The sequence below is a fragment of the Ambystoma mexicanum genome, chromosome 3p (genome assembly GCF_040938575.1).
Source record: "Ambystoma mexicanum isolate Mex_15411 chromosome 3p, UKY_AmexF1_1, whole genome shotgun sequence".
Lineage (NCBI taxonomy): Eukaryota > Metazoa > Chordata > Amphibia > Caudata > Ambystomatidae > Ambystoma > Ambystoma mexicanum.
Genome location: NC_090925.1, coordinates 26,761,610 through 26,774,689, shown reverse-complemented (window position 1 = coordinate 26,774,689; position 13,080 = coordinate 26,761,610). Strand labels below are relative to the sequence as shown.

At 44.9% G+C, this 13,080-nt stretch overlaps 1 protein-coding gene across 1 annotated transcript; it reads left to right on the top strand.

Annotated features, from left to right (window-relative positions):
• The first annotated feature begins 1,772 nt into the window (after positions 1–1,772).
• LOC138579463 (olfactory receptor 5AP2-like) lies at positions 1,773–2,699 on the top strand. The gene has a single exon (XM_069649797.1). It carries the CDS (start codon positions 1,773–1,775, stop codon positions 2,697–2,699), a length of 927 nt encoding a protein of 308 aa, XP_069505898.1.
• The last annotated feature ends 10,381 nt before the right edge of the window (positions 2,700–13,080 follow it).

Genomic DNA, 13,080 nt, shown 5'->3' with positions numbered 1-13,080 from the left:
AGTATGTAAATTGGACACCCATGTTTTTAAGCATGTCACCTAGAAGTATCTCTCTACATGTGGTGTTCCCCAGGGTGCTAACCTCTCACCGTGGCTCTTCAACCCTTACTTGGCACCTCTGGCCCACCTCATTTCTACCTTCTGTTCTAACTTTCAGTGTTATGCGGATGACACTCAGCTTTCCTTCAGGCTCCCCTCAGCCTCCTCTGCTCTCTTGCTCATTCCTGACTGTCTATCTGCAATTCAGGAATGGTGTGCATCCAACTATCTCTGCCTTAATGCCAGTAAGGCTGAGATCCTTCTCACTGGGACCCCCGCTCCCGCTTTCCCTCTTTCACTCTGTCCGTCGACCCTGGGCACTCTACCCGCACCTTCCTGTGAAGCGAAGAACCTCTGGGTCATCTTCGACTCCACGCTCTCCTCTCCTCACATCTCCGACATCTCTAAGGAGTCCCACTACCAGCTGCACCTCCTCAGAGGTATTCTTCCTTTTCTCACTTTCCCCTAGAAGGTCACTGTCTCCAGAGCTCTGGTTCTCTCTAGGCTGGACTTCTGCAACAGCCTCTTTCTAAATCTGCCTGCTTCTACTTTTCGCCCTTTGCAACTAATCCAGATCAGGACTGCAAGATTTATCCTTGGCCTCGAGCCTAGGGATCGTATTTCTCCAGCCCTACAATCTCACCACTGGCTCCTAGTTGCTGCAAGGATCAAGTTCAAGACCCTCTATATCGTGCACAAGGCTATCTGGGCCAGGGACCACACTACATCCAACTCTCACTTCCTAAGCATCTTCCTTATTAAGCCCTCTTTTCATACACCTCCAGCTCTCTGAGGTTCAGATGCTTCTCTAGGCAGAGAGTGGGGGTTAGATCTCTGTCCTCAGCTTGGGCCTCCCTCTGGAACAGCCTCCCTGCCTCTCTCAAACTTGAGCAGGACCACCTAAGGTTCTGGAAGCAACTCAAGACCTTCTTCTTTGCTTCCACTTTCTCTCTCCCTCTCCCCTGCTGATGCTCCTATCTGCTGCGCTAACTGGTTACCTGGCCACCCACTAAACCTCATGGGTGTCAGGGTCCTGCACGACCAGTAGTCCCCTGCACTGCCTCCAGTGCTCCCACCCACTTAGGGACTGTATCTGCAACCTTACAGTCCCCTGCCTCCCTGCACTTACTTCAGCCACCACCTGGCAGCACTTACCGTGTTGTTACCACTGCACTCTGTGCCTTTCCTCCCTTCCCGGCACTTCTTCTCTTCCTACCCCCTCCCACTTGCACAATCTGAATGACACAAGGTCTAATAAGATCGTTTGTTTTGTCCTCCCTCTATCTGCCCCTCCTTGTCTTGGCACGCCTAAAAACACTTGTGTACGGGTGCGTTGTAAATTACTTATATCATATCATAAGATAATTTAGGGCAGTATAAGACCGGCCTTGAAGTATGTGAAAGTTAGACTATGAGGGCTTATAAAAGGACAAATACAAGCATTGGTAATGTTCCATTTTTATCAGCGTATATCTAATGTTGTGTTAACCATTAGTTGTTTTCAAGCATCACAGTGAACCTGTTTATACTAAGCCACAAATGTAGTTTACTCTCGTAGATTGATCATTTTCCATTGGGGCCCTTTGTATTGCTTTTCCAAACTCTTATGAGCAGGCTGTATACTGGATATCGTTACTGGTAGAGACATGATCAGTGTTTGCTAACATTGTGTTCCTTTATTTCTGTAGATCTTGATTCTTATAATTTCAAATCATCTAAGAAGCATTGGATTTATGGAAAAGTCGAATCAAACATTTTTTACTGAATTCTTCCTCCTGGGACTGTCCCAAAATCCCAATCTCCAACTCCTAATTTTCATAGTGTTTTTACTAATGTATTCGATAACTCTGCTTGGAAACCTGGTAATGATTACACTAATAGTCTTTGATGACAACCTTCACAAACCCATGTACTCTTTTCTTACAAACTTGTCTTTCCTGGACATTGGATTCACAACCGTCACCATCCCGAAAATGCTTGCGATCTGTTCAACAGGAGACGGATCCATTCCTTTCTCTTGGTGTATTTTTCAGTTCTACATGTGCTTTTCCTTCATAAGTACAGAATTTAATTTGCTTTCAGTCATGGCTTATGACAGATACCTTGCAATATGCCATCCCCTGCGCTACACCTTGATGATGGATGAGAGAACAGTGATTCTGTTGGCTGCCGCCTCGTGGGCGCTTGGCTTTCTGGAACCAATGCTACATGTTGCTATGATAGCAGAATTATCCTTCTGTGCATCCAGAGAAATCAATCACTTCTTTTGTGATCTCAATGCCTTATTGAAACTTTCATGCTCGGATACCTCCCCCATTAATCTTCTAACTTATGTGGATGCTGTTTTTTTAGGACTGGCTCCTTTTATAGTTACAATTTTGTCCTATGTATTCATTATCTCCACTATCATGAAAATTCCTTCTGCCACAGGAAGACACAAGTCCTTCTCCACATGTTCTTCTCATCTTACTGCTGTCGTTTTGTTCTATGGAACAGAGCTTGGCGTCTATATGAGACCGACGTCAGCGTTTTCACTGGGGAAAGACAAGCTCTTTGCTATATTATATACTATCATCATCCCTATGTTGAATCCATTGATTTACAGTCTGAGAAACAGCGACGTGAAGGGAGCTCTGAAAAAAATGATCAAGAAGATATGACCTTGCAAAAATCCTCAGTCACTACTCCACGATGTCTAATGACTAAGATATGACTGCAGAAATCCTCAGTCGCTACTCCCGACGTCTAATGACTAAGATATGACTCTGCAGAAATTCTCACTACTCCACGATGTCTAATGACTAAGATATGACTCTGCAGAAATCCTCAGTCACTACTCCACGACGTCTAATGACTAAGATCTGACTGTGCAGAAATTCTCAGTCACTACTCCACGACGTCTAATGACTAGGATATGACTCTTCAGAAATCCTCAATCACTACTCCACGACGCCTAATAACTCAGATATGACTGTGCAGAAATCCTCAGTCACTACTCCACGACGTCTGATGACAAGATATGACTCAGCAGAAATCCTTAGTCACTACTCCATGACGTCTAATGACCAAGATATGACTGTGCAGAAATCCTCAGTCACTATTCCCCGACGTCTAATGACTAAGATATGACTCTGCAGAAATTCTCACTACTCCCGACGTCTAATGACAAAGATATGACTCTGCAGAAAATCTCAGTTATTACTCCGCGACGTCTAATGACTAAGATCTGACTGTGCAGAAATTCTCAGTCACTACTCAACGACGTCTAATGACTAAGATATGACTCTTCAGAAATCCTCAATCACTACTCCACGACGCCTAATGACTCAGATATGACTGTGCAGAAATCCTCAGTCACTACTCCACGACGTCTAATGACAAGATATGACTCTGCAGAAATCCTCAGTCACTACTCCACGACGCCTAATGACTAAGATATGACTGTGCAGAAATCCTCAGTCACTACTCCCCGACGTCTAATGACTAAGATATGACTCTGCAGAAATTCTCACTACTCCCGACGTCTAATGACAAAGATATGACTCTGCAGAAAATCTCAGTTATTACTCCGCGACGTCTAATGACTAAGATCTGACTGTGCAGAAATTCTCAGTCACTACTCCACGACGTCTAATGATTAAGATATGACTCTTCAGAAATCCTCAATCACTACTCCACGACGCCTAATGATGCAGATATGACTGTGCAGAAATCCTCAGTCACTACTCCACGATGTCTAATGACAAGATATGACTCTGCAGAAATCCTCAGTCACTACTCCACAACGTCTAATGACTAAGATATGACTGTGCAGAAATCCTCAGTCACTACTCCCCAACGTCTAATGACTAAGATATGACTCTGCAGAAATTCTCACTACTCCACGACGTCTAATGACTAAGCTATGACTGTCCAGAAATCCTCAGTCACTACTCCACGACGTCTAATGACAAGATATGACTCTGCAGAAATCCTCAGTCACTACTCCACGACGTCTAATGACTAAGATATGACTGTGCAGAAATCCTCAGTCACTACTCCCCGACGTCTAATGACTAAGATATGACTCTGCAGAAATTCTCACTACTCCATGACGCCTAATGACTCAGATATGACTGTGCAGAAATCCTCAGTCACTACTCAACGACGTCTAATTACAAGATATGACTCTGCAGAAATCTTCAGTCACTACTCCACGACGCCTAATGACTAAGATATGACTGTGCAGAAATCCTCAGTCACTACTCCCCGACGTCTAATGACTAAGATATGTCTCTGCAGAAATTCTCACTACTCCATGACGCCAAATGACTCAGATATGACTGTGCAGAAATCCTCAGTCACTACTCAACGACGTCTAATTACAAGATATGACTCTGCAGAAATCTTCAGTCACTACTCCACGATGTCTAATGACTAAGATATGACTGTGCAGAAATTCTCAGTCACCACTCCACAACGTTTAATGACTAAGATATGACTGTGCAGAAATTCTCACTACTCCACAATCACTACTCCACGACGTCTAATGACTAAGATATGACTGCAGAAATTCTCAGTCACTACTCCACGATGTCTAATGACTAAGATATGACTGTGCAGAAATTCTCAGTCACCACTCCACTACGTCTAATGACTAAGATATGACTGCAGAAATTCTCAGTCACAACTCCACGACGTCTAATGACTAAGATATGCCTCTACAGAAATTCTCACTACTCCACGATGTCTAATGACTAATGTAAACTGGGTACATCTATTAAACAAAGCTTAGTGGCAAGTTCTATTGTATGATAGTGCACTTTACATACAGAAGTACTTGTATTTATCAGGGGATATACACACATGTGATGTTTTTACTGTGTCTTTTACACTGTAGTGTTAAGCACTGTGTGGTGGGGGCTGGACTCATAATGGTCTGCCATTTCCAGCCATTTGCTCAGGCCTTCACGAAGGTTCAGGGCAGTTTTGTTTGTGAACAAAAAGAAATTGTCATCAGTGAAATGAAAAAGGTAACCTGTGGTGAGCCCCTCCGTTTCACTGATGAATAGTGGTGTGGCGAACAAAGGCCGAGTGGGGCTGATGTGGTTTGGAATTAGGCAAGGCCATGTGATGAGCAGAGACAGGTCAGTGAAGATTTGGTGGGATTGGGCAAGGGTCTGAGGTGGGGCAGGGTGGTGGGTGGGTGTGCTATGTAAGACGGGGCGACCACAATGGAAGGCGCTGGCTGTCAAGCAAAGGTAGACTTAGCCTAGTGAATAAAGGCCATGTTCTAGAGCTCCTTCCTTGAGGGAGTTGAAGTGTTTTTTTGCTTTTTTGATGACCGAGAAACCATCAGAGCTGATTGCAAAAGGCCCATGAGCCAGTTTTAGAGAGCCAGTTTCAGAGAGACCGTCTGACGGTTGGCATTGCTGTGTTTTCAAGACCTTAGTAATACCCTGTACAGGGAAATGCATCAGTTCAAGGGTTTGCGATGGTGCTTGGTGCTTATCTGTAGGATAGTGGCGCACAGTGCTTATCTGTAGGATAGTGGTGCACGGTGCTTATATGTAGGATAGTGGTGCATGGTGCTTATGTGTAGGATAGTGGTGCATGGTGCTTATGTGTAGGATAGTGGTGCATGCTGCTTATCTGTAGGATAGTGGTGCATGGTGCTTATCTGTAGGATAGTGGTGCATGGTGCTTACCTGTAGGATAGTGGTGCATCATGCTTACCTGTAGGATAGTGGTGCATGGTGCTTATCTATAGGATAGGATAGTGGTGCATGGTGCTTATCTGTAGGATAGTGGTGCGTTAGTGGTGCATGGAGCTTATATGTAGGATAGCTATTCGCTATGCTCACTTTGTTGCAATATTCAAAACGTTCCCTGATCACCCAACCAGTTTCCACAGCTATAAATAAACCTAGATGCTTTTTTTCATCCGCTTAATCATTCCTTGAATCCAATTCCAAAGGCTCGCCTTGGACTTCTGCTCCTGTAGGGGGAGGCTTTTTTATGGACAAAGTAGCTACACTTCCAACAGAATGGTGCAGTCCTAACCTGGAGCCCTCTGTTTCCCTCTCTGTACCCCTGGTAAGATTCCCAATGACTTGCACCTGACCACGAATCCAGTGAGCCTTTGACTTGTCTCTTGGCCACGCTGAAGCTCACCTTCTATGCTGAGGATATATTTCCATCTGGAACAGTTCAACAGCGTCATCACTCGTGTCATGTATGTACTGTCATGAATACTTCTTTAGAAAGTTTTCAACCTTGCGTCAAACTGGACTGGCCTCTTCTTTTTTTGGAAAAGCCCACATTGTATCCTAATATTTGGAGGTATTTTTGCCTGATCAGTAACCTCCGTTTTAATGGGAACATTCTGGAAAAGGTGGTGGCCAAGCCGTCACTGGACCACACATATGAACAAATTCTTTTGCAAATATGGCAGTCTGATTTTCGCCACCAGCATTGCTGAACCTGTGACTGCCCAAGTTGTGCGTGCCAGTCTCCATAGTTTAGACATTAACGGTTATTTTCGATGTATCCTCAGCATTTAATACAGTGTCACACATATCCCTTTTATTCACTTAAGCTGACCAATGGGGCCTGGGTGTCAAGTTTTGAACTGGTTTAAAGGGATAGTGCGCTCAGAAATGTCATTGTCCCGAGCGTTCGGGCATGGGGTTTTAAGCATGCTGTGATGGATCGTAAAAACATTTCCTATGCACCATACCTTAGTTTTCCTCACTTTTACATTTGCGAAATCAACGAGTCGGGTGCAGCCATCTTGTGCTAATCTTATTCATGGATCAATCACCCTAAGTTCAAGTACCCCTGCAGCAATAAATCATCACACACCCCTGAAACTGACATCACTATTCCTAGCGATATTCTCCACCAATTTTCATGACATTAGTGGGCAGCGTAGCCAAACACACCCAGTCATCACCTACGTCTTAACACCAGTTGACGCGGAACCCGGAATATCAACACGCACATCCTCTCACAGCAAGTGCGTCCCAAATCGGAATAGAAAACACTATTTTTAAGGGAAACATCAATACTCTGCAATTTATAATGAGCTTTTATTTTACAAAAAAACGCTCGGAGAACATCCGCTGATTTAGATTAACCACCAATTTTAGAATGTCCTTGGGTTAGAGCATCCAAATATTATCTTGAAGCACACGCGTTCCTTTCGGGAGAAGATGCGCATTCGACGCACCTTGAATCTCAAGGCTTCGGCATCAGCTTCTTGTTAGACTATAAACAATCACAGGTTGCTCCTTGTCGCTGGTACCACCAAAGGGCATATGGGACCAGGGTGATCGTCCCACATCAGCGTAATAGTGATACATCCGTTTAGGCGTATCTGCCACTGCTGGTTGAAGAAATCATCTGTCAGTATCTGGAAACCATTGCATTCTCAGAGCGGTAGAATGTAGCTGTGTACAAAACATAATAAAAATATATTTGAGTAGCCCTTATTTATTCAAATTGATCAATTTACCTGTAACAGAAACCACAAACAATGGAAACACACAGAAAACATCGGGGAAAGTTTGAATCTACGACGTGCTTGAGAGGTTAGCGCTGTGGAGTATGTATAGCTCCCAATGGGATGCGGAAGCTGAAAGAGAGATTGAACAACAAATGGACAGCATTATAACGGAATATTTGCAACAAACTTTGGGATGGTGACCCTAGGTTTCCTGGGGGAACCCAGACGTGGACTCCATGCTCAGAGAGGCACAGCTCCACATCACTGATGATGCCCAACAAGGCTGAAAATCATGTATGGGGTTGCTGTTGGTACTCTTGTTCGGAAGGGAATTAGCCATAGCATTTTGGTGTTGGACTGCCCATGTGGCCGTGAAAGGTACATTGAGCAAAAGGTGATGGCTGCAGACAATCAAATTGTGAAAAACACATAACAGGTTATCATGCCATGTTCTTTCTAGAGGGGGGCGCCTGCTACCTTGTTAAAAAATGTACCGGAACTGGCAAGATCAAATTCCGACAAGCAAACAATGTGCCCTTACTAACAAGCCACAAAAATGTAAGCAAGCAATACCAGTCAGAAAATGAAACCTTTACTCGTTCATCTTTAAACACGTCTTTAAACTGAATAGTTCAACTTACATTATATTTGGTAGTTCCAGTTTCTCGGTGTAACGTAGAGTGTCCACTCAGAACAACTGTTTGCATAGATTGAAAGTAAATGTTCCAATGTCCAGTTTCAAAATACTAAATGTTAACATTTTTGCGGGTATTCAGCACCTTCCCTCCTTCAAGCCAAAGCAAATCCTCCCTTTCGTCCAAGGTCGAATAACAATTGAAGCTTTTTTATAGCATGTATGCCTGGTAGCTTTCGTTTTTGTGAAGCAATGCCACAAATGTAAAACATACCGTACAAGACGCATCAGTGTGAACTCCCCACAAGCAAAATCACACAAAGTGACCTTCACTCCATGGGAGCGATGAGCCCGGCCGACCAACGTGGCATTTGAAACATGTGCGAAAAATAAACAAATTGTTTGCTGGCACCCACCAATGCCGCGCATACATGAATACTTTTTTACCCATCAATAGTGCTAGTGATTTAGTTGTTTCTGGACAACCTTTACTCTTAAGGTAAGTTAAAAAGATAATACAAGCCACTGAAAGTCTGGTTTAACCTAAGATTCCATTTGTGTCTGCCTGAAACAAACCATGATATGATATGATGATATGATATTGCATTTATAACACGCCAATGCACAAGTGCTTCAAGGCAGGGGGAAGAGAGGGAAGACAGAGAAAATGATCTTACTAGTGTTGGTAAGTATACGATCCTTGCCCCACCCCTCCCCCTCGTTCGTCACTCTCGAAACATAATCTATGTAATAACCAAGGAAGAAGGCATAGCCAGCCCCTGTGACATTCTGTTACACCACACCCCATCGCCAATAACACATACACTATAGTTTCAAGCCCAGCATTAGGAAACCATTTTGAAATAGCCAACATGACATCTTTCTGCTAGCCCCGAAAATCCATCTCTCTGTACAAATGCATCTCTCCCATCCACAGCGCCTCGATCAGCCAGCCCACACCATCTCCTCCCCATTACCACGTCTGCTCGTGCCCTGTTCTCACAGAGGAATGTGCTCTGTGGATAACGTGAGACACTGACAAGTCATAAATCCAAGTGCCCATTCATCTCAACTGAACTTCCCGTACACTAACAACCTCTACCCCACAAGGCCTGAGCCCACCAGCTCAGACCCTGCAGTTCCTTTCATGCTGATATCCATCTGACACTCCCGTGCCCTGATCAGTCAAGGACCCACATCACAGCCCTAATACCATGTGGTAATATATCCTGCCAAAAAGCAACACGTCTACCTGTATCCTGAGAACCCAAGCAGGGCAGATGGCAGATCATACCTTTAGGTTGTTCACCTCGGTACAGAGATTGTGTTATCACATAGATTCCAAAGGGTAGAGGTTAGAATGGCAATACATTACTTCATTTAAGCGAAGTACCCCTATTCATGCAAGATGCTATATCTGCCATTATTTGTGCATTATCAGCTTCTGTGGAGGGGAAAAGCCCGGGCGAAAGTGGGAGGGAGCAAAACACAGAGTTACACTTTATGGCATCATACAACAGGCACTTCTGGCCAAAAAGTAGACAAAGAGGATACATTTGGATAGACAATTCGGATGCTATGGCCACCTATGTGGAGCTCTGCAGAACCCGCAAAAATCACACACATCAAAAGACCAAAACACTATGTAAGTGTTTAAAAGGTGCACTCTCACCAAGGTGTTTGTCAAAAAAATACACTGCCAAAGCAAGATGATCTGTATGTTATGGGGTAGACTTTGGTCAGTCCATTTATCATTGCGATTAAAATGTTATCCATCAGAGGCCATCAACGCCAGAGTCATGCACTGCATGTGTAGATCTGGTTTAAGTCTAGCAGAGGGATTTACAGACACGAAGCAACCACAGACATGTATGTTATCGTTCAAGGACCAGTGATATAAATTAAGGTAAGGCAAAAGATATCAATTAATGAATCATGAACTGTATTAAATCTGCATAATTAAATACTTTTTAATACTTAGTATAGCATTGAAATTCGAGTTTAATAGCATTCCATTGTTGATGTACAATGTACAAACATTGGGGAAAATATCTCAAAAGTTATAGTGAGCACGTTAAGATCACAGCTGCAAATCATTTATACCGGGAAATTAACCGTTCAACAAGTTCAGCTTTAGATGGACACGGCTCGTTTGCAATGTTTTGTGGCATTGTATGTATCCGAGGAACAAAATCAGGATCGATTCCATGAGTATGCATGGCTAACACAGTCAGAGTTCGATCTTTAACAAAATCGAATTCCATTTCCTGGTATATTGGCTTGGCTACCCATTTTCTGCTTCTTTTTGCAAAGGCCAAGGTGTAAGGAAGCATCCCAAACTTACCTGCAGTTCTCGATTGTTCTCTACCGATGTTCTTGTTGTGCACTAATACCGCTAGTAATGTTCTGGCCTGCATACCGTCTATGTTGAAATGCAACCTTTTGGGCCTGTACTTTAGGCGCATATTGTGGAACACCTCCAAATCTCCTGTGTGACAGAATTCTGTGAGTCCCTTTAGGTCTCTTGAAAGAGTTTTATCATAGACAATCTTCTCAAGAGCTTTGTGTGGAGGTGAACATGGCACCAACCATTTCTTCTTGCGACCCTGTGTCATGATCTCTGCTTCCAAAAGATCAGGACTTGCCCGACTCCCTTGGAAGCAGACCCATAACCCCGGTTCCGAGTGCCAGCCAGTCCCAATTGGGACCTTTTGGACCCTGTCCTGGCGTCAGTGGCACCAGGCTCATAAAGATGCCCAGTCCCAGCGCTGGAAGCGCCGGGCTCATAATGCTTGGGTGGACTTACCTGCAGCAGACCATGATGCTTACTTACCTGCCAGTTGAACCCCTGATCCTCTTCTGTTTGGGACTACTTTTCCTGTTGGGTGGGGCAGGAGCCACTCCCTAGGTTCAGAACACTGGAACTCTTCTGGAAAGCAGGAACTCTTTTCTTACCTAGGCGTGGCTGTGGAAGGAGACACCTAAGCACTACAGGAGGCTATTTAAACCACACCCGATGGATGAATCTTGCTTTGTGTTATTCTGCATTCTCTGCAGCAGAACGCTCATCGTGTCTTCTGCTTCTGATCCTGGGCCTAAGGGAACAAAGGCTTACCATCCTGGAATCCAGTCTTCAGCAGCACCTGTAAAGACAAAGAAAGAACAGGTTAGCACTACGGTCTTCAGTGGCAGCGCATCTCTTACCTGGTCCATCGGCTGTCACCAACGCCTCGCGCTGCATTCCGGCATCTGAAAGACAAAGGCTTACCTACTCTTCGCACGCTCCGGAGGCCTTCGGCGCTGCATCCCGCATCTGAAAGACAAAAGAAGGTGCGTTTAAAGACATTGGGCAACTTTATTACTCACGTGCCATTACTCCTTCCCACGCCGAATCCAGTGGGTATTCCAGCACCCTTCAGCTTCTCTAAAGCTCCGAACTTGTACCTGCAAGATAAAAGGGACAGTTAGTGCGCATCGTGAAGCAGGCTACAAGCGCTTACTTACGTGCTTCCAGGCGCTTCTATTCCTCACGCGGGTTCGATCCTCAACTCTCATCAGCCCGCCATCCGCCATCGCCGGAACCCTGCAAAACAAGAGATATCATTACAAAAGACTTTTAAGACATTTGAAGTGCCCAGAACTTACCGTTCGTGCAGTTAACGACGGACAGCAGTCCTCTGAGGTCAAGAGGCCTGCACCCTTATCCAGTGAAGAAACTGGTTACGGGACCCTGCCCCGAGGCAGATGGAGAGCTCGGCGTTCACTTACCTAAGGTGAGGGCGTTAACCTTTGGGGTTCTACAGGAGAAGAGAAAGGGAAGAGGAGAGAGGCACCCAATAACCCCAGTTCATTAAACCCATATTTTCTATCTGCAGACATCTTACTCTTCAAGTCAGACATACAGTGCACAGAGGTCCAGCCCAAAGAGCCAACCGTGTGTTACACATCACCTTTGAAGATACGGCATTCACCCAGTCAAGACCGGCGCCTCTGCGGGAATCAGGTGAGCGTTACAGAACACAAAGCCTACCGCAAAACTCCCACCAAGGCGCTATGGAAACCTTGGATACCGACCAGCTAGCCCAGTTACTTGGGGAACTAAGAGCAGAAGTGCATGCAGCCCGTCAGGAAACAAATGCTCTAAGAAGGGAACTGATTATTTCCAAGGAGCGAACAGACGATCTCGCTAGACAATTGCTACAGTCACAAGCCGGACAAACTCCGTTACCCGCATCAGGGGCAAATCTTCCTTCAACATCCTCTACGAACCCAGTGCAGATCAACCTACCTGGGAATGTACCTCTGGCTCCGCCCGAACGATTTTCTGGTGACCCAAAGAGGTTTGCAGTATTTATTAATCAGTGCCGGTTGCACTTCTTATGCCGGCCAGCAGCCTTTCCAACTGATCAAGCTAAGGTAGCTTTCGTGCTTTCGTACCTTAGTGGCAATGCGGCAGACTGGTCGATCCCTCTAGTTAATCAAGATGATCCGGTTCTCCATGATTTTCAAGCTTTTCAGCTCAGTATGGAAAAACTGTTTGCAAGACATTCACAGGGGCAGGCCTTGGACAATGAGCTCCTTTCATTGCGACAGGGTAATCAAGACCTTTTGGCTTATATTGCGTCTTTCAACAGACTGATAGTGGAAACTCGATGGCCTGAGGACAAAAGGATTACGCTGTTTTATAGAGGTCTACGTGGAGAGCTCAAAGATGTGTTAGGCCAAGTAGTGAATCCCCCGCAAGACTGTTCGGACTATATTGACTTAGTCGTTCAAATTGACCACAGACTGCAGAACAGGAAGGCCGATCGTTCCAAGTTTGATGCTCGAGTATTTTCCAAACCACCAACTCCTACCAAAGGAGTAGACTCCGGGGAACCCATGCAAATAGGGGGCCTGAAAGGACCACTAACACAAAAGG

Coding starts and splice junctions, on each gene's coding strand:
- LOC138579463 (XM_069649797.1), top strand. CDS start 1,773: ATGGAAAAGTCGAATCAAACATTTTTTACTGAATTCTTCCTCCTGGGA.